The 24,560-nt window shown below is 43.1% G+C and overlaps 2 protein-coding genes across 2 annotated transcripts; both read right to left on the reverse strand.

The window, feature by feature from the left end:
• Positions 1-462: 462 nt before the first annotated feature.
• LOC311107698 (protocadherin gamma-A5-like) lies at positions 463-4,536 on the reverse strand (the record flags this gene model as incomplete). Its single annotated transcript, XM_084150217.1, has 3 exons — positions 463-507; positions 590-757; positions 2,173-4,536. The coding sequence occupies 3 exons, from the start codon at positions 4,534-4,536 to the stop codon at positions 463-465; spliced, it is 2,577 nt and encodes an 858-aa protein (XP_084006343.1).
• Positions 4,537-13,591: 9,055 nt separating this feature from the next.
• Positions 13,592-24,124, reverse strand: LOC311107781 (protocadherin alpha-C2-like; the record flags this gene model as incomplete). The annotated part of the gene is made up of 2 exons (XM_084150323.1): positions 21,710-24,124; positions 13,592-13,624 (listed from the first exon to the last, which is right to left on the reverse strand). The coding sequence occupies exons 1-2, from the start codon at positions 24,116-24,118 to the stop codon at positions 13,592-13,594; spliced, it is 2,442 nt and encodes an 813-aa protein (XP_084006449.1). The 5' UTR covers positions 24,119-24,124.
• Between the last annotated feature and the right edge of the window lie 436 nt (positions 24,125-24,560).

Here is a 24,560-nt window from a genome sequence, read left to right on the forward strand (position 1 = left end):
CAATCCTAATGATCAGATGGCCAATTCGCAATTATCCATACTGAGTTCAATGCTTCAGCAACCAAAATAGAAGACTATTCTCTCTGTCTTAGGACGTCTTGTTTTGATGTCCGCACCACTCTCTCTGTATGTGTGGAACAAAACAGACCAGAGATGGGAAGGGCTTAATCTACAAAGCACCAGTCTCCTTGTGTTACACTGACACCACGTGGTCCAGGATTCTGGTATCCACAAGAACTACATAGGCTCCGAGAGAGTTGTTATCAATGTACGTTTTGCATCCAAACAAACAAATACACCAACTACTGTAAATTAGCTATAAGAAGGTGTAATATCAAGATGACGGTGAGTAGATGTGAGTAGAAGAGATAGAGACTGAATTGAAGGACTACAGCAGAAGAACATATAATAAACCTGAGGTACAGTAGTTAGCCTAGCAGTATAATGCTCTCACCAGCTAAACTAATCGGTGAGCTGGTAGTTCAGCTCCATGGAAAGCAACCGCTGCTGCAAAGAGTTTGCGTTAGCCACGGACAAAACATGGTAATGCATATATTATGTGGTGTAAAGGTTTAGAGACAGCTCTTACCTCTCCAGAAGCTCTCCTCCTTTGTTCTGAGGGAACCACAAGAGTATTCCCATTGATGCCCGGGACTATAGCAGAACCTATACTCATTCTGGGTCCAACTAACATGTACCTTTTGTCTCCGGATCTGTACTGGATGCTGTGGCACAGTGTCCCGTCGTAATTCGTATCTTGTAAATACTTGGAGGAATAGTCTACATTTTCCTCCAACGTTACAGTGTATACCTCCTGACTAAATACAGGTCGGTTGTCGTTTATGTCTAGCACTGTGACCGTCAAATTAAGATTGGCTGATCTCGGCGGATTCCCTCCATCGATTGCTGTCAATAATAATCTGTGCTCAAGTTTCTGCTCTCTATCCAGCGCTTTCTGTAAAACTAAAAAGGGTACCTTTTAATCTCCTCTATCTCTAACTTCCATTTCAAAATTAGCGTTTTGACTTTACTTGTACAAGAGAATGGAATTAATCCCAGAGTCAAGATCACGCGCATATTGCAGTTGGAAATGCGCTCCAGGGTGTGTGCTCTCCGAAATGTCCAGCCCTTCCGCTATCTCTGGGAACTGGGAGAATTATCATTCATATCGGTAATTTCTACACCAACATAATGGATTTCTAGAGGGTTTTCAACAACCATTTTCAGGTTAATCAAGCAGGCGCTATTGCCATCACATATCTCCTCTCTGTCGATTTTTGTTATGAACATACAAGACGCCATTGTTCTGATTTACATGGAAAAGAGCGTCCTTGGATCCATAAACGATACGAAACCGTCTCTCCACCAAAGTACTAACGTCAAGACCCAAATCCTTAACAACATTTCCAACAACGGATCCCTCTTTCGCCTCCTCTGGAATAGAGTACCTTATCTGTGCTGAAACCTGCTGCCCGAAGCACAGCAGCAAAGAGAAACACATAGCAACACACCAGTACTCCCATCTACGCCTTTGTCCTCCTCCTCCCATCATTAGACAGAAAATTAAGCACAATCCTCAATGACAAAAATAGAAAAACTCATAATAATCCGTGACAAATCCAATGTTTCAGAACTAAGTAATACAACTATTCTCTGACTATCATAGCACGTCTTGTTCTGATGTCTGCACTGCTCTCTCTGTATGTGTGGAACAAAACAGCCCAGAGAGGGGCCTAGTTTAAAAAGTACCAGACATTCTCCTTGTGTTACACTGACAACCTGTGGTCCGGGATTCAGGTATCCACAAAAACTATGTACATAAGCTCAGAGGAAGTGATAATCGTTGTATTCGTGTTGCATCAAACCCAATAAATATACCAATTACAATCCAAATTAACCATCAAAGAACGAATAAAGGTGAAGAGAGATAGATATGGGAGGTAGAGGAAGAAAGTGACTTGAAGGAGTACACAGCAAAATAACAGATAATAAACTCGAGGTAGTAGCCTAGCATGCTTAGCAGTGAGTTTGTGATAATTCAGCACCATGGACAGCGACCACCGCAGCGAGTTTGCACACTCGGACATTATTCGGAGACAAAACAAAATTTACTCAAAACATCTCTGTTTATCCGACTTAATAGGCAGTAAATAATAGAGAGAGAGTTCTTACCTCTGCAGAAGCTCTTTTCCTGTGTTCTGAGGGGACCACTAAGGTATTCCCATTGCTGCCCGGGACTATAGTAGAACCTGTACTCATTCTGGGTCCAACTAACATGTACCGTTTGTCTCCGGATCTGTACTGGATACTGTGGCACAGTGTCCCGTCATAATTCACATCTTGTAAATACTTGGATGAATAGTCTGTGGGTTTGGAGCACTGCATTACAATCAACACGATGATACTGATGAGAAAAAGCGCTGAAACTGACCCCAAAGTAATGATCAAATAAAATGTAATGCTGTTCTCCTCCTCGTCTTTTACTGAACTTGTAACATCTGAAGCTGCAAAAGCCTCTTTGGGCTCCACGACGTTGATAATCACAGTAGCTGTTGCTGACAGTGAAACGTTCCCATTGTCTTTTACCAGTATGACCAGTTTATGCTCAGCCTCGTCTGTCTCTGTGAATGACCGAAGTGTCCTTATCTGTCCTGTATAGCGGTCCAAAGCAAAGAGACTGTGGTCAGTAACTTCCTGCAGTGAAAATAATAACCAGCCATTATATCCTATATCAGCGTCATAGGCTCTCACTTTAGTCACCAAATGGCCTGCGTTCACATTGCGGGGAATCTCTTCCACACCTTCAGTGGAACCGTTAGCGCTGACTGGATACAATATCACTGGAGCGTTGTCGTTCTGATCCAGAATGAACACGTTCACTGTGACGTTGCTGCTTAGTGACGGAGTTCCAGAGTCTTTGGCAATGATGTGAAACTGGAACGTTTTGAGGGTTTCAAAGTCAAAGCTCTTTAGTGCGTAAATGGTACCGTTGCCTTCATTTATGTTTAGGAAGGATGTCACGCTTTGTCCAGTGCTCCCACGGTCCAGTGAATATAAAATTGCTGCATTTTCACCTTCATCAACATCAGACGCGCTTACTGAGAAAATGGGCATACCAGGCTTATTGTTTTCAACTACATAAAATGTATATGGGTTTTCAGTGAATAGTGGACTATTATCATTAACATCTACTACCTCCACTTGAATTACTTTAGTTGACGACAGAGGAGGGATTCCTAAGTCTTTAGCCGTGATTGTAATATCATAAAGAGGCACCGACTCTTTATCAAGGTAATCATTGGTGACTAACGAATAGAAATTTCCATCAAGAGAGGGCTTCAGAACAAACGGTAAATCCTTCGGTAAAGAACAGACTACCTGTCCGTTTACACCGGAGTCCAGGTCGTTCATCCCCATCAGAGCCACCACGGTTCCGGGAGTTGCGTCCTCTGGTATCCGGCTAGACAGAGAGGTGACGTCAATCTCAGGCCTGTTGTCATTCACGTCTTCCACTCTGACGAGCACGTTGCAGTGTGTGGAGAGAGATACTGCTCCCTTGTCCGCGGCCAATATCTTCATCTCATACACCTGCTTCTCCTCGAAATCAAGGCCTCCCTTCACCTTTAGCTCCCCTGTTTTGCTGTCCAACTCAAATGGCTCAGCAGCCATACCTCTGAATTTACTTCGCAATGAATACTCCACCTCGCCATTCACGCCTTCATCCGAATCAGAGGCGTTAACTCGCAATAGAAATGTACCCTTAGGTACGTTTTCTTTGACTGTTACGGTATATTTCTGCTTATCACACACAGGAGTATTGTCGTTTATATCAGACACATTAACTGTAACATTAAGAGTTCCCGATTTCGGTGGCTTGCCTCCATCTAAGGCCGTTAACATCAAATCATATTGGGCTATGTGTTCCCTATCCAAAGGTCTTTGTAAAATCAAAAACGGAATTTTGCCATCCTCACCAAAGTCCTCAATTTCTACTCGAAAATATTGATTCTGGCTTAATTTATAAGATTGCAAAGAATATACGCCAATATCTGGGTCGTGAGCTCCTTCCAACTGGAGTCGGGCTCCTGTGGTAGCAGACTCTAGTATCTCTAAGTTATATGTTTCATCTGGAAAGGTAGGGGAGTTATCATTTACATCCATTATCTCGACTGTGACTTGGTGCATTTCTAGCGGATTCTCTATCACCGCTTTCAAGTTGATGAAACACGGCGTGGATTTTACGCACAGTTCCTCTCGGTCTACTCTGTGGTTCACTAGCAAAGCGCCATCTCTCTGGTTTACCTGGAAGAGCTCTTGCTTTGTTCCAGACACGATGCGAAGATTCCGGTCCGCTAGTCTCGAGGTGTCGAATCCCAGATCTTTAGCTATATTCCCAACTGCCGTTCCTACTTTTAATTCCTCTTGAATGGAGTATCGTATCTGCGCGGAGATTCCTTTCAAATGAAGAAAAAGAAGAGCAAAATTACAAAATGCCCATCCGCTTAGCCACCGTCTTTTTCTGTTTTGCATCGCCATTGTTTGGCAGAAAAACTATAGGCCTAACGCAGAACTGCCAAGATCTTAAATCACACAAATTATTTTCCTTTCAGAGGATCCCACTATAATTGTTTGTTATTTCCATCGTTTAGCCATTTAATAGCGCTATTTAACATCGGTCTTAATGCTTCTGTGTCTTTGCGGCTACTGAATGCCTCACCCCTTCAAGAATGGTGTTATTACGCGCCTACATTATGCGCTTATGATGTAAAAGCGCCACCATGCGTCTGGGCACCTTGTGGTTCTGAATGTTCAATAACCTGTAGGCCAACATATTATGAAGTAAAAGCTTCAGGTATTCCAAAACAACCACAGGTGCTCTTGGAGGGGAATAGTAATTGAAAAGCAAAAGGAAAAATTATATCCACAAATGGGTAGCCTACTAAGTGGCATAACAAAATCAAAGTCCAGGCACTCGTGTTGGTTTGAAAGTTGAAAAGTCTTTATTGTGTGGAATAAGTCATTATTAAAATACACCAAAGAGTATCGGCTAACGCCTTCACTGATTTCATGACGCATGTCATGGATCGCATGCCGTGGCTTGGAGAGTACTTTAGAATTGAATCGAACATGCTTTCCATTACAGATCAACCTAATTGTATCACTTCTTACAATATAAAGTATTGTAAGTTGTTATACTTTGATTAGGGGGTAGCCTCTTTATACCACGACTTTAAGAAGTCAGTCACTGTTCTTAAAATGGTTACATCCTCTATTCAAATAATAGCCTAAATAACATCTAAATGTGATATGACAAGTAATATAGTCAGTGCGTCACAATATTACAATGAAATCACTTTCATGTCACTTAACTTCCCTGGGTTTGTGTTGTGTAGGTCTACATAGGACTATTAGCGCCACCTGTCATGTTCCGCTATTACAACGGTAAACAGCGGCACCCTATGGCTGAGAGTGGTAGGTTCAGCAGAGCCAATTGAACGTCTTCTTGCCCGTCACATGTGTGATAGTATGGTAACTGGCTGCATGGCCGAACAGTAAATGCTGACAAGACCATAACAGTCTGAACAACCCAAATTCACGGACAGAATGACCCACATAATAGTTATGTACAGACCCCACCCCCACACACACACACACACAGACACACACACACACACCACACACACACACACACACACAAACACTGGTGTCTGCATCTCTCTAGCTCCTCTATTCTCCTCTATTCTGTCCCTCTCTCTCCAACACTGCCATTTCGTACTGCAATGACGTGTATTCTGCTATTCTGAAACGGCCAGTTATTAACGATTGAATCCTTATTTTCAACAACACTGCTGCATTTCTCGCAGTTAAATCACTGCAATGAAAGCTCTGCAGATGATGTATGCGTTACCCGGATACTGCATCACGAGCTGAGCGGCTTGTCAGAATATCAAATTACAGGCTGCTTCAAAGTACACCACCAGCTCCTGCAGCGCGTTGCCTTGGCAACTGAGCTCCGCGAGGCAGGTCGCTGTCCGCGGTGCTGAAAGAAAGCAGGCCCGGGTGGAGAAAGATAAAGGGAGAGGGATGAAGAGGCAATGCCTGCTGTAGAATGAAATCTACGGGTATGTTTTATTTTCCCGCTTATCCTAATTTGTCCTCATTTTTGTTACAAGGTTTGTGCAAATTATTCCTCAATTGCCCACCCTCTTATATCCCCCCTCCTCTCCGCTTAGATGATGCACATTAAGAGATGCACATTAAGAGACATACTGCCGTCGCCTGGATACAGGGAGAATGAATCCCCGGTATTGTTTGGCCAAGGGAAGATAAATATGTCCTTGTGTAACTCAATGCAAGGTTTCAGCACAGTATAGCCCTAAATGTATGATGGCCTTGGTAATCATGTATGAAACTAAAACCATACACAACCTTCCCAATCTACCAAAGACTTACCATAAATCCCCATAACGCACCATTCTGGGCCTTGTGATTCTATCCTGCACTACCCCACCTTCACTTCCCCCTCTGTCACTCGATATCTGCCCTAAGCATCAAGCCCTCCCCTGTGTGTGAAGGCTCATATGTGGCAATCAGGAGGCAGATACAGAGGCAGTGTGGATGGAGGCACCGTGGGCCTGCAGTGTGATGATGTCACAGAGGATACAGTGCAAGGATATTGAGTAGTGTTTGGTGTGCTTGAAGAGGCCTTAAATTCACTACATGACCAAAAGTATGTGGACACCTGCTCATCGAACATCTCATTCCAAAATCATATGGAGTTGGTCCCCCCTTTGCTGCTATAAAAGCCTCCACTCTTCTGGAAAGGCTTTCCACTAGATGTTGAAATATTGCTGCGGGGACTTGCTTCCATTCAGCCAAAAGAGCATTAGTGAGGTCAGGCACTGATGTTGGGCGATTAGGCCTGGCTCACTGTCGGCGTTCAAATTCATCCCAAAGGTGTTCGATGGGGATGAGGTCAGGGCTCTGTGCAGGCCAGTCACGTTCTTCCATACCGATCTCGACAAACCATTTCTGTATGGACCTTACTTTGTGCACTGAGGCATTTTCATGCTGAGACAGGAAAGGGCCTTCCCCAAACTGTTGCCACAAAGTTGGAAGCACAGAATCGTCTAGAATGTCATTGTATGCTGTAGCATTAAGATTGCCCTTCACTGCAACTAAGAAGCCTAGCCCAAACCATGAAAAACAGCCCCACACCATTATTCCTCCTCCACCAAACTTTACAGTTGGCACTATGCATTCGGGCAGGTAGCGTTCTCCTGGCATCCGACGAACCCAGATTTGTCCGTCGGACTGCCAGATGGTGAAGCGTGATTCATCACTCAGGCTTGTGTGTGGCTGCTCGGCCACGGAAACCCATTTCATGAAGCTCCCGACAAACAGATCTTGTGCTGACGTTGCTTCCAGAGGCAGTTTGGAACTCGGTAGTGAGTGTTGCAACCGAGGACAGACGATTTTTACGTGCTACACGCTTCAGCACTCGGCGGTCCCGTTCTGTGAGCTTGTGTGGCCTACCACTTCGCAGTTGAGCCGTTGTTGCTCCTAGACATTTCCACTTCAGAATAACAGCACTTACAGTTGACCGGGCAGCTCTAGCAGGGCAGAAATTTGACAAACTAACTTGTTGGAAAGGTGGCGTCCTATGACGGTGCCACGTTGAAAGTCACTGAGCTCTTCAGTAAGGCCATTCTACTGCCAATGTTTGTCTATGGAGATTGCATGGCTGTGTGCTCGATTGTATACACCTGTCAGCAACGAGTGTGGCTGAAATAGCCGAATCCCCTAATTTGAAGGGTTGTCCACATACTTTTGTATATATAGTGTATGAAGGATTACAATCTAATTTGGGGGAGTAAGAGGATAACCACACATATAGAGAGAGGAGAGAAGCTCACAGTGAGGCATTCTGCAGTTAGCCTGTGATCTCTGCTGCTGCCTGTGTGTTGTTATTAGCATGTTGTTAGCATGTTGTTAGCATGTTGTTAGCGTGTTGTTAGCGTGTTGTTAGCATGTTGTTAGCGTGTTAGAGGCTCACAGCAACACAGCAGCAGTGTAGCGATATATAGGCAGCACAGGCAGCATGGGAGTATCCATCTGGGTCAGGAGGAGGGAGACGGAATACTGTGGAACACATCGCTAAGTGCCAACCTTCTCAAGCCATTCACATCGCACCAGTTAACACCAACTCAAGCCACTCATTCACATTGCACCAGTTAACACCAACTCAAGCCACTCATTCACATTGCACCAGTTAACACCAACTCAAGCCACTCATTCACATTGCACCAGTTAACACCAATTCAAGCCACTCATTCACATTGCACCAGTTAACACCAACTCAAAACCAGCTCCTTTTATAGCTTTTATTCACACTTTACAAGCAGAACATCCAGACACAGATACATGATTTATCAGGACATTTTGTAGTAACGTCACATTTTTTGTTTTAAAAATAAGCAATAGAAAAAGCAAAGTGGCTCATGCTCTGTCCAGTCTGTCCTATAGGTCACGCATGACCTCATCTCTCTGTAGGAATGATCTCATCTCGGCGCCATCCCTGTCCACCCAAACACACACACACACACACCTAGACACACAAACACCTAGACACACACACAACTAGACACACATGCGCCCAAATACACGCAAATGCACTTCAACCAAAAGTAGAAACCCATGCAAACAAAGGCAGCAGCAGGAGAATATAAACCAGGTCATCAAATGATTCTGTCACTCAAGACTCTCTATAACCCAGAAAACACTGAGTTTTCTGCCAATCACATAACCACATGCCCTTTGACCTTAGAGAGACATCCTGTTGGTTGACACAGAGGAATGAGTTCTATTAACACCAATCAAGTGCATATGGAAAACCAAATACACAGTACCATGATACCATGTCATTGTTCAAAAACACAACACAGGAGCACAAGCTTTAGTGTAATTGGCTTTGCTAGAGTTCGGGCTAATATAGTTCAGCTTGCGGTAAATATGTGGTCCTCTGTAGCTCAATTGGTAGAGCATGGCGCTTGTAACGCCAGGGTAGTGGGTTCAATCCCCGGGACCACCCATACGTAAAAATGTATGCACACATGACTGTAAGTTGCTTTGGATAAAAGCGTCTGCTAAATGGCATATTATTATTATTAAATATCCTCTGTGAACAAAACTTTTTCATGATCTTTCCCTTTACATTATCTGTAAGCCCTTTGCACTCATCTTATCTTAGCGTATGAACATGGTCCTCTGTAGCTCAGCTGGTAGAGCACGGCGCTTGTAACGCCAAGGTAGTGGGTTCGATCCCCGGGACCACCCATACACAAAAATGTATGCACGCATGACTGTAAGTCGCTTTGGATAAAAGAGTCTGCTAAATGGCTTATTATTATGCAGGTCACTATTGCAGCACAATTATGTAATTATAGCTTATTATATAGGCCTTCCACATAAAAATATCACGATTTCATTCCACTGATAACATTGCATTTCTACTGTAGAGCATAAAGATACAGGTTAACAGGTTCCTGTTGTTTCATTTGTTTGCTTGTTTTCCTCACATGTAGAACAGCAATTACAACGCACAGAGATGCTAACAGCTGGAGCACTCACAGTACAATTAGCTTTCCTCAAGGCGGGCCCCAGATGTGATGTTTTAATTAAGGCTGAAACAGAGACCATGGCCTCAGCAGTCAGGGGAGAGCAGCTTGGCTAGCATGCTGCCATCGCTACGCTAACTGGGCATTAAGAGTCATTAGATCCAACAGAATCAGCTTGATACTCTTACTCATCAGCCTGGCTGCTGCTAAATCACTCTGGTGTCTGTGAAAACTCAAACACGGAAACAGACACACACACATGCACGCGCGCACACACACACCTACATCAGTGGCGTCTCTAAGACTAAAAAGAAGGAAAGAACAGCTCTGTCCTATCCTGTCTGAGAAAAGAAGGTTTAGTTAAAAATAGCCGTGACCGTTCCGTTCCTCCCACAGGCAGGTTTCTTTTTCTGACATTAATAATTGGGTGTTTCATAAGCAGTGTGTAAGTGCCCTACATAAAGCTATGTCCTCCTCAGTCAGCACCTTATACCAGCAGCAGGCCAGTGGCCTGTGAGGAGGAGACATGCATTCAATCTAAATCACAGTGCTGATTATCTAACTGAACCACAGATGTCTCCATACCACACAGTCAAGGGGACGAGACGTCCTACTCACAGCAGTCTGCTATGTAGCTACCCTCTCTGTGTTGTTGCTATTGGCCGTGTAGGACAGTAACACACACATAATCACACACACCTCTCTCTTTTTCCATCTGCATGACCATAATAGTATTAACATCAGGCTTACACAGCACCAATGCAAGCAGCATCAGGGCCACTCTGGCCATCTTAGAGAGGAGTCAAAGACAGGGTCACATACTGTATGGTCATGACCTGTCTCTCTCACTCTAAATCTACCTTGCCACTATGTGGTGAATAGCAGAATAGACATAAATAAAATAAATAGCAAGCTAGCTAACCACTCGTTTAGCTTTTAGCATAAATAGGCCTGGCCTTCTCAAAGCATGGCAAACATCACCATGCATGCATTGTTGACAGTTTGGGGATTCAAGTATCTGTCCCGGGTTACCCAGGTGGTAGGAGTTTGTACCGGTGAAAAGCGATTGCATTCGTTATGGAACCGGGCTGCCTCGTGGGCGTGAGCCAGTTGCCCCGTTCAAAGCCCACGGCGGAAGTCGGCTCAAAACAAAAGAGACGTAGCCTAAGCTAAAAAATTTAGCACGTGGAGTAATGAGTAGGATTCTGTGTTTTCACATGGGAAAGAGATGTATGTTTCTGGACGATGCATGCACGATTCTGCCTTGTTGACAACATCGGTGAGCAGTGCAGATTACTGTTCGATTTGAGAAGGGCGCTCCTCCTTCATCGCTTTTGCCCGTTCACGTCACGGGACATCGACTGGTGCACAGCGGCTCAGGTGGTCCTCTGTAGCTCAACTTGGTAGAGCACGGCGCTTGTAACGCCAAGGTAGTGGGTTCGATCCCCGGGACCACCCATACACAAAAATGTATGCATGCATGACTGTAAGTCGCTTTGGATAAAAGCGTCTGCTAAATGGCATATTATTATTAATAGAACTCCCTCATATTCTCTGCGCTGAGTTTAGCTAATTTACGATTCAAAACAACATTGAATTGGTCACTGTAGGCCGAATTAAACAACGTTATTGCTTACCTTTGCAGTAAAAACATGTTGTTCTCCTCATATGGCCGAACTCACAGTTCAATTAATTACTAAGTTAATAGCCAGCAGATATCTTTCACTTTTCAACTTATTGTGTGCATAAACCATATTTAATGAGGGTTACAGAAGTTCTACAGTTACAATACCAGTGAGTTTTTCATGACTTTACACACCTTCAATATCCACCAATGACATTAACCAATGAGATTCATAGTCTCTCACTTAAAATTACTTGTTTCCGGCCTATTACTTTTATGTTTTTGCTTCTGTTTTACGGATCACCCACTTCCACCGCGGGCACAACCAGGTAAAAAATAAATAAAAAAAATCACATGATCAGTTCGACTATGAAGCTTTTCTCTGGTAGAACTTGATCATGAGCAGCTACATCAAAAATCGAATTGAGTACAGTAGCTGTAGCTGTAGCTATAGAAGCTACAGTAGCTAGCATGTCAACCAATGAACTGCTGTGGAACATGAACTGATCAGCTGATCTAGACTTAGCCTACTGTAGAAGTTGCCCCTAAACCACAGATCCAGCATCATCAGATACCCTACTAACCTTGTTTAACAATTAGAGCGCTGAAAAATATCTGACCTTGTATCAGTGGTTAGGGATATCTTTTATGTGCTGAGGATGAGTGGGCCCACCTTGGAAAGCTAAAATAACCAGTAATTCACAGAGCAAAGAGGAAATTAATAATGGATGTAATGGTATTATATAGAACAAATCACAATAGCATACAGTACAATACATAAAAAGAATGATTACATATTGCACCATCAATAGATACTATAGGCTACACAAAGCACGTATTATATGCTTGCCTTGATCATAACTTAAAGCTACAATAATAGTAGTTACTGTAGTAATAACATTTTAAATATTGGCGTCTCATTTTGTTTAGCAGTCACATTATGTACAAAGTTGGAAAAAATAAGAAATAAAAAGGAATGTAAAGTGTGCTTTTTTTTCAAAGTTGCCGGGATGTCACGTGCATCACACTTACATCAATACACTCATAACAATCTAAGCATTACGAAATGTCTAATAAGCCTTGCGTATCAAAATAGCAATACATTTTTATCTTGACTAAATTTCGACACTCTCTCATTGCCCCCCATACAAAAACTCCTCACTTGCTTAATAATTAATCTGCTTAACGTGGACAGATTTTGGGCGGAGTAAACCCTCTTGCTTCACCTCTTCCTGCCTGGTTAGGGGGAGAGCATAGGTCCATGACCTTTGACCCCTCCTCCAGACCAGAAGTGTTTGTGATTTCATAAGGGTCTTTACCATTGCGAAGTCATCATGGAGGCTAATAGTATTCTTTGTTATGATACTGTTATGAATTTTTATTTATTTAAAAAACAGTGAATAAACAGTGATTGGAGAGTGAGACCTTGGTAGACACTGTGAGTCACTCAGAATATCCGGACCAAATCCAACACTATTCCTTACAAAGTACTTAGATTGAAATCTCCATGCAAATTAAGTCTTCATACATATACAGTATTGATAAAGAAGGCCTCACTCTTTCTTGTTTGATAAATTGGTTGATAAAACTATTCTAAAGAGTCTCTCACTCACATATAGCACAATGTCTTTGTATACTACAGAAAACAACTACATTTCCTACTATTACATCACATTACATCACACAACACTAATTCCCTTTTGTCCTATACTGTTTATCCTCTGTAGCTATTTAGCTATCTGACATATTTCTTTTCATGTTTTGTTTGTTTGATTATACATTTCTACACCTATGCTCTGACAGAACAAGAAGAAATACTTAAATAAAAGCATAACATCCAAGATTTTTATTTTTCTGAGATGGGGTACTGTCTTTGAAGGCAATTCCACATTCCCATGTCCATCTCTGTTACTTCATAGTGGCTGTTTTTAACTCCTTTTGTATGTCCAGTGGTACCTCTCCTTGTGCATTCTGTGTCTCTAGTGTCTTTTCTCTTGAGTGTGGTTAGTTGAAATATGAAGGGCCCTCAGTGATGGGCCACAGCCATGCAGAATCATGCGTGTTGAATGGACATTGAAAGACGTTGAAGTTGATTGGGGCTAGCGTGTGCTTAAAGAGAGTTTGGGGCATGGCTAGGGGACAGGGGGGACGGGGGGGCAGGGGGTCACGATAGTGTCCTTTAGGTCCTTGGGGTACAGTTATTGTGGGGCCAAGGGGGTGCAGTTGGAGTGTCACTGAGGGGCTGGGCGTTTAGGGTTGGGGGCTGAGTAGGGTAAGGATGGGGGTTCCTTTCTTCAGTGGACGGGGATTCCTCCTGATGTCACTTCAGTGGACCAATGGGGATGGAGCCTTACGAGGAACTGCTGCCGGTGGTGGTCGACCCCTGCGAATGAGAGGAGAGAATTAGACAAAAGTGGGAGGGATCTGGGACATTCACAGCCTTATGATTGGCCAAACTCTGACATGTCTCATGCAGCCGAGGTCTGTCAGTCAGACAGGGCATCAGGCAGAACTACAGAGTGGGACATGTGGTGGTGGTGGTGGGGGGGGGGGCTATTCATGAATACCATGCTCCAAGATTATGAGGGAGCGAGAGAGTGGTTGCTAAGTAACTGGGTGATTAGTTTCATTTCCCGTCCCTCTGCACGAAGAATTAGGTCACACATCACATCCCAGTAAACAGGAATTCACAAGGATCATTGTGTTGTGAACTCAACAACAGTCAGTCAAACAATCAAACAATCAATCAATCACACCAAAAACACTACAGTCCAATCCACCAAACTAACAGTCTGAGATGCAGTAGAGTATGTGCCTGGTCTGCTTTAGTGATGGGACTGAAGGAGATGAACACATATTAATATCACATGCAGAGGACTGTGTGAAAACCTATTAGATGTATAGTTCTGCTACATGTAAAAATGTATGACAGCCTGGTTAGAAAGCTTCTGTGGTGGTTTCAGGGAGGGTCTGGTAGGATACTGTAAAATGCATCAGTCAAGGGAGTCCATAGTTGTGGGTAAGTGTAAGCAGGACATGTTTACGTTTTTCATTAGGTCCAGGTGCTGGGCTTAGGGCTCAGTGACTGGCTGCAGTCAGGTGGGACAGACAGGTGTGTGCCCAAAAAACGAAAGGCAATCGCAGGAGAGAGGACATACCTTCATCTATCCCCCTCTTTAATCTGGATTACAACTAAAGCCAGAGCTTCTGCCAAATAGATCACAGATTATTATTATCAGCAGCATTATGATTATTACTCTGTCTCTGTCTGATGTCCTCTGAGGTCAATCAATGCCATTAGTTTGTTTCCCTGACAGGAAACCGTCCAAAAGTCACTGTTCTGGCAGAGGAGAAAGACCAAATGTACTGTAGAGTTAGGAAACTAGGTCAGCAGGACCTAGACATCAGCATCATAACAGTAGCATTTCTAGAGCTGAGACAGGCTCAATAGGCCTTGAGGGTGAGAGTCTAATATGGGCAGCAGTGGCTAGTTTTGGGATGAGGATCTGTTAAAAGGGACAAAAGGTCGGTGCAGGCCAGCCTCAATCTGGTGCTTTTTAATTGTGGATTAAGCCATGGGGAACAGGGCAGGAGGGCAGGGGTTTGGTATCGACTCGGCCAAGTGATGTTTGTCATCAAAACCACAGCACGTCCTCCAAGAGGAACAAAGAAACGACAAGAGAACTGGAGTTCCACCGAAAACAAAAAAAAGACACAAAAACGAAAATACATCATTTCTGTAAGGTAATTCAATAAGGGGTTCCGGGGCGGGTGAGTGAGACTCCTGCATACCTCCAACTGCAGAGTGGACTTCCCTCACTTAGGGTACTTAAGAACAGGGAGAAAAGAAAGAATCATTTCAATGGTCAAGACATTGCAGAACACAAGAAGAGGAATCCTTTCTGTATGCATGGTTTTGGCCTATGGCTATACTCTCACTTTTTTCGTATTAATCATTGCATTTCTACTAAAGAGAGTATCTTATAAGTCTGCGAAACAATCTGCACTTTGAATAATATAGCCCAAAACAGAAGATGCTTAAGATAAAACAGACAAAACACCATAACAGGAAAAATTGCATGGCAGTCTGAAAAGGATAACATGAGTTAGTTAGGAAAATGACAGTTTCAGCAATCCATACACACACAAACACAGTCACCCTCACACACAAGAGCGCACACAATCACTTATTCTGCCAAACTTACCTTTTTACAAGAACTAGCCTTGATCAAGGAAAACATGTGTTATAATTGGAATGAGTGCGCAAATGTATAATAACATGAGAACAGATCTTGCAGAACGTGTAGAAAGGCCATGGCCACTGGCTTTTGAGAACTGGCAGTGCACATTATTAGGTATAGAGAGAGAGCTGCACAGCAAAACAAGCTGACTACAACCCTGACCCATCTCTTACTGCAGACCTCCTCCTGCTCTCCTTCCCTTACTGAGAGATGCAAGAGGAGGAGAGATAACCTCTGCAGCATAGAGGGGGAGTGGCCGCATTGAAAAGCTTTACACAAAGCTAGGCCTTCAGCTTGACTGGGCTCACTGTGGGAGAGAGAGGGGTTTATTCGAATGCATTTACAGCTGCAGTTGAATATATTTGATGAAAGGAAGTCAATAAGCAGATAGAACATTAGATAAAAACCTTTGATGTCAATGATGAGCGGATGCCTCTAGGTTAATAATAGACTAATCTAATGTGAATCTAATGTAAAACCATATCTGGTCTGTTTTGAAAGCTCAAGGGGTTTCTGTCTCCCCATATTCTAGAAGACCATACATAAATAGAATTGCTTCTGGCACTGTGTAATCTTCATCACTGTGTTACCTCGAAAAACGGCTGCAGTATACCTCTAAATGACTGCAGTATGCAGGCACAGTCAGTGAAGTGAAATATAGACCACACGCCACACAGCAACACACCACTCAACCTGTCAGACCAAATTAGAAGGTTTTATTCACAGCAGGTGCTGCAGCTGTTTACTGAGATGCTAGAGGGAAGTGATATGAATGAATACCAGGTGAATGCATTTCAGAGAGAAAGGAACTAGGCCTGTCATAAGGATTAACTGGCAACACCAGAAGGTGACCTATTTTTAGACTGGTAATGTGGTGGAAAGTGGAAATGTTACACCTGCCATCTCTGCATCTGATACTTTCTATATACTGTATATCTGGGTAAACAGTATGCGATACGTTTCTGTGAATAGTTTCTGTAATGTAAACGGGAGAGTTTGTGACTTTCTTTATTTTTAATAGTTTTTGTGACGGCAAACATTATTTTTTTTATCTTACTTTTTTTGGGGTTGTAATTTGCCAGGTTTCTGATGTCGAAAAATGTAATATGAAATCATCATTGCTTCTTCTCAGAAATAAACTTTTCACTAAAGTGTTATATTTGTGTTATTCATGATGCAGTCTTTGTAGTCTTAAAAGGTCCAATGCAGCCATTTTTATCTCAATATCAAAACATTTCTTGGTAACAATTAAGTACCTTACTGTAATTGTTTGAAATTAAGTTAAAATGGTCAGAAATAAACAAAAATAGCTTTTAAGCAAAGAGCAATTTCTCAAGCATGAATTTTGCAATGACTGTCTGGGAGTGGTCTGAGTGTGGAACGGAAAACGGACAACTAGCTGTTATTGGCAGAGAGGTTTGGAACTCCCATTCTTATTGGTCTATTAACTACAGTAATTTACCACCTGGTGATGTCACCAGGAAGGACAAAAATCCATCCCACCAAAACAGGCTGAAATTTCAGGCGGTCTTTTCAAAACAGCTCTTAGACTACATTTTCCACACTATCCACAGTATCTACCAAGAGTTTTCATCTATATTTTTCGTAGCTGTCTATTTACCACCACAAACCGATGCTGGCACTAAGACTGCACTCAACGAGCTGTATAAAGCCATTAGCAAACAAGAAAATGCTCATCCAGAAGCGGCGCTCCTAGTGTCCAGGGACTATAATGCAGGAAAACGTACATCCGTTTTGCCTCATTTCTACCAGCATGTCACATGTCCAACCAGAGGGAGAAAAAAAAAAAAATTATAGAACACCTTTACTCCACACACAGAGACGTGTACAAAGCTCTGCCTCGCCCACCATTTGGCAAATCTGACCATAATTCTATCCTCCTGATTCCTGCTTACAAGCAAAAACTAAAGCAGGAAGTACCAGTGACTCGCTCAATACGGAAGTGGTCAGATCATGCGGATGCTAAGCTGCAGGACTGTTTTGCTAGGACAGACAGGAATATGTTCCGGGATTCATCCTATGGCATTGAGGAGTATACCACATCAATCACCGGCTTCATCCATAAGTGCATCGATGATGTCATCCCCACAGTGACCGTACGTACATATCCCAAGCAAAAACCATGGATTACAGGCAACATCCGCACTGAGCTAAAGAGCTGCCGCTTTCAAAGAGCGGGACACTAATCCGGACGCTTATAAAAATTCCCGCTATGCCCTCAGACGAACCATCAAACAGGCAAAGCATCAATACAGGACTAAGATTGAATCCTACTACACCGGCTCTGACGCTCGTCGGATGTGGCAGGGCTTGCAAACTATTACGGATTACAAATGGAAACTCAGCCGTGAGCTGCCCAGAGACGCGAGCCTACATGACAAGCTAAATGCCTTCTATGCTCACTTCGAGGCAAGCAACACTGAACAGTGCATGAGAGCACCAGCTGTTCCGGACGACTGATCGTGGACTACAGGAAAAGGAGAGCCAAACACACCCCCATTCATATCGACAGCGCTGTAGTGGAGCAGGTCGAGAGCTTCAAGTTCCTTGGTGTCCACTTCACCAACAAACTATCATGCTCCAAACACACCAAGACAGTCGTGAAGAGGGCACAACAACGCTTGAGACTGAAAAGATTTGGCATGGGGTCCCCAGATCCTCAAAAAGTTATACAGCTGCACCTGGTATGGCAACTGCTCGGCATCCAACCGCAAGGCGCTACAGAGGGTAGTGCGTATGGCCCAGTACATTACTGGGGCCAAGCTTCTTGCCATCCAGGACCTCTATACTAGACTGTATCAGAGGAAGGCCCCAAAAATTGTCAAAGACTCCAGCCACCAAAGTAATAAACTGTTCTCTCTGCTACCGCACGGCAAGCTGTACCAGAGCGCCAAGTCTAGGTCCAAAAGGCTCCTTAACAGCTTCTACCCCCAAGCCATAAGACTGCTGAACAATTAATCAAATGGCCACCCGGACTATTTACACTGCTACTCGCTGTTTATTATCTATACATAGTCACTTTACCCCTACCTACATGTACAGTTGAAGTCGGAGGTTTACATACACCTTAGCCAAATACATTTAAAACTCAGTTTTTCACAATTCCTGACATTTAATCCTAGTAAAAATTCACCTGTTTTAGGTCAGTTAGGCTCACCACTTTATTTTAAGAATGTGAAATGTCAGAATAATAGTAGAGAAAATGATTTCTTTCAGCTTTTATTTCTTTCATCACATTCCCAGTGGGTCAGAAGTTTACATACACTCAATTAGTTTTGGTAGCATTGCCTTTAAATTGTTTAACTTGGGTCAAATGTTTCGGGTAGCCTTCCACAAGCTTCCCACAATAAGTTGGGTGAATTTTGGCCCATTCCTCCTGACAGAGCTGGTGTAACTGAGTCAGGTTTGTAGGCCTCCTTGCTTGCACACGCTTTTTCAGTTCTGCCCACAAATGTTCTATAGGATTGAGGTCAGGGCTTTGTGATGGCCACTCCAATACCTTGACTTGGTTGTCCTTAAGCCATTTTGCCACAACTTTGGAAGTATGCTTGGGGTCATTGTCCATTTGGAAGACCCATTTGCTACCAAGCTTTAACTTCCTGACTGATGTCTTGAGATGTTGTTTCAATATATCCACATAATTTTCCTTCCTCATGATGCCATCTATTTTGTGCACCAGGCCCTCCTGCAGCAAAGCACCCCCACAGCATGATGCTGCCACCCCCGTGCTTCACGGTTGGGATGGTGTTCTTCGGCTTGCAAGAGACCCCCTTTTTCCTCCAAACATAACGATGGTCATTATGGCCAAACAGTTCTATTTTTGTTTCATCAGACCAGAGGACATTTCTCCCAAAAGTACGATCTTTGTCCCAACGTGCAGTTGCAAACCGTAGTCTGCCTTTTTTATGGCAGTTTTGGAGCAGTGGCTTCTTCCTTGCTGAGCGGCCTTTCAGGTTATGTCGATATAGGACTCATTTTACTGTGGATATAGATACTTTTGTACCTGTTTCCTCCAGCATCTTTACAAGGTCCTTTGCTGTTGTTCTGGGATTGATTTGCACTTTTCACACCAAAGTACGTTCATCTCTAGGAGACAGAACGCGTCTCCATCCTGAGCGGTATGACGGCTGTGTGGTCCCATGGTGTTTATACTTGCGTACTATTGTTTGTACAGATGAATGTGGTACCTTCAGGCGTTTGGAAATTGCTCTCAAGGATGAACCAGACTTGAGGAGGTCTACAATTTGTTTTCTGAGGTCTTGGCTGATTTATTTTGATTTTCCCAATGTGTCAAGCAAAGAGGCACTGAGTTTGAAGGTAGGCCTTGAAATACATCCACAGGTACACCTCCAATTGACTCAAATGATGTCAATTAGCCTATCAGAAGCTTCTAAAGCCATGACATCATTTTCTGGAATTTTCCAAGCTGTTTAAAGGCACAGTCAACTTAGTGTATGTAAACTTCTGACCCACTGGAATTGTGATACAGTGAATTATAAGTGAAATAATCTGTCTGTAAACAATTGTTGGAAAAATTACTTGTGTCATGCACAAAGTAGATGTCCTAACCAACTTCCCAAAACTATAGTTTGTTAACAACAAATTTGTGGAGTGGTTGAAAAACAAGTTTTAATGACTCCAACCTAAGTGTATGTAAACTTCTGAATCCAACTGTTCATATTATCTCAATTACCACGACTAACCTGTACCCTCGCACATTGACTTTGTCACGCCCTGGCTCTGGGGTCTCTTATATGTTGAGCCAGGGTGTGGATTTTCTATGTGTTATTTTCTATGTTTTGTTCTAGTTCATGTATTTCTATGTTGGCCAGGGTGGTTCCCAATCAGAGGCAGCTGTTGCTTGTTGTCTCTGATTGGGGACCATACTTAGGCAGCCTGTTTAGCACTGTTTATTGTGGGATCTTGTTCCGTATGGTTTGTTTTGGTGTTAACCTAGGACTTCACGTATCGTTTGGTTTGTTGTTTGTGTGTGTTAAGTACGTTAATTAAATAAAATATACGCTTACCACGCTGTGCCTTGGTCCGTCACTTCCTTGAACGATCGTGACAGACTTGGTACTGGTAGCCTCGTTATTGTTATTTTATTGTGTTACTTTTTTAAATTTAGTTTATTTAGTTAATATTTTCTTAACTCTTATTTTATTAAAACTGCATTGTTGGTTAAGGGCTTGGATGCATGTCATGGTAAGGTCTATACCTGTTGTATTCGGTGCATGTGACAAATAACATTTGATTTGATTTTCACAATTTCACATTACTATTCCAACCTCGTAGTGTGGAAATATGTATAAAATGCAGGAAAATCATGTTTTTGCCAGCACTGGGCCTTTAAGTGTCTCATTCTCTCCCTGTGTCCTTTCCTTTATCACTGATGTGAAAGCACTGGAGACAAGGAGAGTGTGTCACCTTAGACCATTGAGATACACTCATTGTTTCTCTTACAGTTCAAACAGGAAAGACAGACTACTCCTGGCAGTATACATGAGACTCGACCAATCAGGAACAAGTACAGTATGCTGCCTGCAGGAGAAGCTCCTGACAATATCAACAGATGCAGAGCTCATCCTTCATAGTGCTCCCATTGACCGAGATGACCTCAGCTGTCTCAACCTTTACACTGTGGTACTCTGAGTCAAGGGGCAAGCTACCCACTGACTTTGACGAAATAGATGCAAAGGCTGCTATGCTATTTTAGTTGGTTGGTTTTGGTCATGAGTAGGCCTACACATAGCCTCTAAAGACCAAAACTTCTGGAAAATGGTATAAGTAGGCCTAAAACCCACACAGGTACTTAGACAGCTGCTCGAGGTGTGAATCAAGACCCTCTCTCATAGTGATCCCATTGACCCAAATGAGCTCCAGTGTCTTGAACTGACATTGTGATGCTCTTAGTCAAGGGGCAAGCTTCTGACTGTAATTGAGGAGAGTTTTGAGGTGAGCAAAGGCTGGTGTGCTATTTTCATCCGTCTGATTTGGTCACAATTAGGCCTACACATACCTCTGAAAAACAAAACTTAAAGAGAAACATGTAAATAGGCCTATAACCCACAAAGGTATTGAGACAGCTGCTCAAAGTGTGAATCGAGGCCTACTTGGTCAGACGCCTAGCGACGTCCTCTGATTGTTGCAGGGTGATTTGCTGTAAGGGTTTGTTTTCCTGGAAGAAGTGGTGTAGGTCATCTTACCTGCAGAGTAGAAGCTGCTGAGTCGCTGGTCTCTGTCAGGCCAGTGCTCCTTGGTATACTGGACACGATGTATCTGGAGCCCGCCTTAGGCACAGGCTGTCTGACTACCAGCTTTCCTTTCCTCGTCTCTGCTAGAAACAGACTGTACCAGTAGGCATCGTTGGAGACCAGGGTGGAATCTGCGATGGTTGAGTTCCTCTCACTGATCACACTGTTCCTACTTGGAGGAGCCGCTTTGCTGGGCTTTGGTTTCTGACACTTCAGCACACAGGTGACCAATATGGTGATCAATAACAGAAAGGACACCGAGCCCAGGCCGATCACTAAATATAGGTTTAAGTCTGAAAATATGTCATATTCCAGAGGCACTTCAGTCATGTCAGAGTAGGCTTTAATGGCAGTCTCCACTGTTGAGAGCTTTATGGTAACTGTAGCAGAGAGAGCAGGGTCCCCATTGTCCTTTGCGATGACAACCAGCCGTTGATGACGTGGATCTCTGTAACTGAACATTCTCATTGTCCGGACCTCTCCGTTGTATTGGTCCAGACTGAATAAGGTGGCGTCAGTAACCTGTAGAAACTGGTATGTAATCCGAGAGTTCTGGACCGAGTCTGTGTCTATGGCTATCACTTTGGAGACCAGGGATCCTTTATCGGTGGATCTGGGGATCTTCTCCTCCACCATGGAGCCGTGTGCACGCCACGGAGAGACTATGACCGGAGTATTGTCGTTCTGGTCCACAATAATGATGTGGACAGTCACGTTACTGCTGAGTGGAGGAACACCAGAGTCTCTGGCCTCAATGTGGAAAAGGAACTCCTTCTCTATCTCATAGTCAAACGTCTTTAGTGCGTAAAGATTACCGTTCTCCGGATTGATGGAGAACAGCATGGACATGGAGGTGTTCACTATCTCCTTCTCTATGATGAAATAAACTAGATACTGGTTTTCATGGAGGTCTGGATCAAACGCAGTGAGGGAACTTAGCAAGGCCCCAGGTGCGTTATTCTCCATAACGGGTATAGTGTAGAACGACTGGAGGAACTGTGGGACGTTGTCGTTTACGTCTAGTAGTTCTAAAGTCATAGTTTCGTTGTCAGATAGTGGAGGGAAACCCCTGTCTGTTACGGTAAAGGTGATGTCATATTCTGGGACCTTCTCACGGTCCAGAGGTTGTGAAACTACTAACTCATAATAGTTATCTGAGGACTCTCTCAGCGCAAAAGGTAATGTATCGGCAATACGAATATCAACTATCCCATTATCACCTGAATCTTTATCGCTGACACTAACCACTGCTATCACACTGTCTACTGGAATATCCTCCTTGACAGGGCTTTGAAACGATTTAATTGATATCTCAGGGTGATTGTCATTCATATCTGTGACCAAAATAGTTAATTTACTCTGCCCTGTCAATGAATTAGGCCCCTTATCAGTTGCTATAACTTCCATATCATAAATCCTGAAATCTTCATAATTTATCATTTCTTTGATTCTGATTTCACCATTTTTTGAATTCAAACTGAAAGTTTGTTGGGTTTTATCAGATGTATAAAGACTATATGAATATACTATTTCCGAATTGGTACCCTCATCTAAGTCTGTTGCATTCAATTTAACCACAAGGCTCCCAATTGGAGAGTTTTCCATCACATTAATGTTGTAGCTGTCTTTATCAAATTGAGGGGCGTTGTCATTCGTATCTAGAACGCGAACAATGATGTTGGCTGTACCGGAGCGCGTGGGGACTCCGCCATCTACAGCTGTGAGTATTAGATTATGAACCGCCTGCTCCTCTCGGTTTAAAGCCTTTTTAAGAATCAAATCAGCAAACTTTGACCCGTCTCTTCCGGTCTGAATCTCTATACTAAAATGCTCACTCTCGCTTAAGTGATACGTATTGATAGAGTTTGCACCAAAATCTGGGTCTACTGCATTGGTTAGCGAGAATCGTTCTCCTGCAGGGGTGGATTCTGATATATCCAGGTGCATGGTGTCCCGGCGAAATTGGGGCGAGTTGTCATTTATGTCCATTATTTCCACTTCAATATTAAATAGTCTTATTGGGTTTTCGATGGTAACATCCATTTTGAGGAAACAAGATGACGTCTTAACGTTGCATAAGTATTCTCTATCAATCTTCTCCGCTATCAGTAGCTCCCCTGTGTCTTTGTTTATCTCCAGATACCTCTTATTGGCGATAACATCCAACCGTACTTTACGCCTAGCCATGATTTTAGCATCCAAACCCAAATCGGCAGCTAAATTAGCAACAACGGAGCCTTCCTCCATCTCTTCAGGAATAGAATAGTGAGTAACCGCAGATGCCGTGTTCAATACAGCAGAGAGAAGAAGAAAGACCGAGACGTACCTTCTCCAGGGCTCTCCACTAATATGCACCTCCATTGTTAGGATGTGCGTAATGCTGCACAACGAAAACGTTAAGTTGGTGGCGAACTTGGGTAAAGAAAATGAGATATGTAACCTTTTTGAAGATATAGACAAAAACGACCTTCTCAAAAGCAGTGATAAATGTCAGAACCCGGGAGCTGTCCACACAGAATACGCATTGTCTTTATCGCTATGACGAACTGTCATGGCTACCATTCCATCACCGAAGAGTGCGTTTTATTGGCGAGCAGCGACCCTTTGCGCATTTTAACAGCCCTTGCAACGTTGAATTTAATACATATTTATTGCACACTTTTTGGTGATATTATTTATGTGACGATTAAAGACGACACACAATAATAGTTATAGAATGTGAGGTAAAGAAAACATTATGAACATTGTTTTATTTAGGCCTATTATTGGTTAATTGTGTTTACTTATTGTAACAATTGCAGCA

This window comes from Coregonus lavaretus, assembly GCF_964263955.1.
Source record: "Coregonus lavaretus genome assembly, chromosome: 32".
NCBI classification, from domain to species: Eukaryota; Metazoa; Chordata; class Actinopteri; order Salmoniformes; family Salmonidae; genus Coregonus; species Coregonus lavaretus.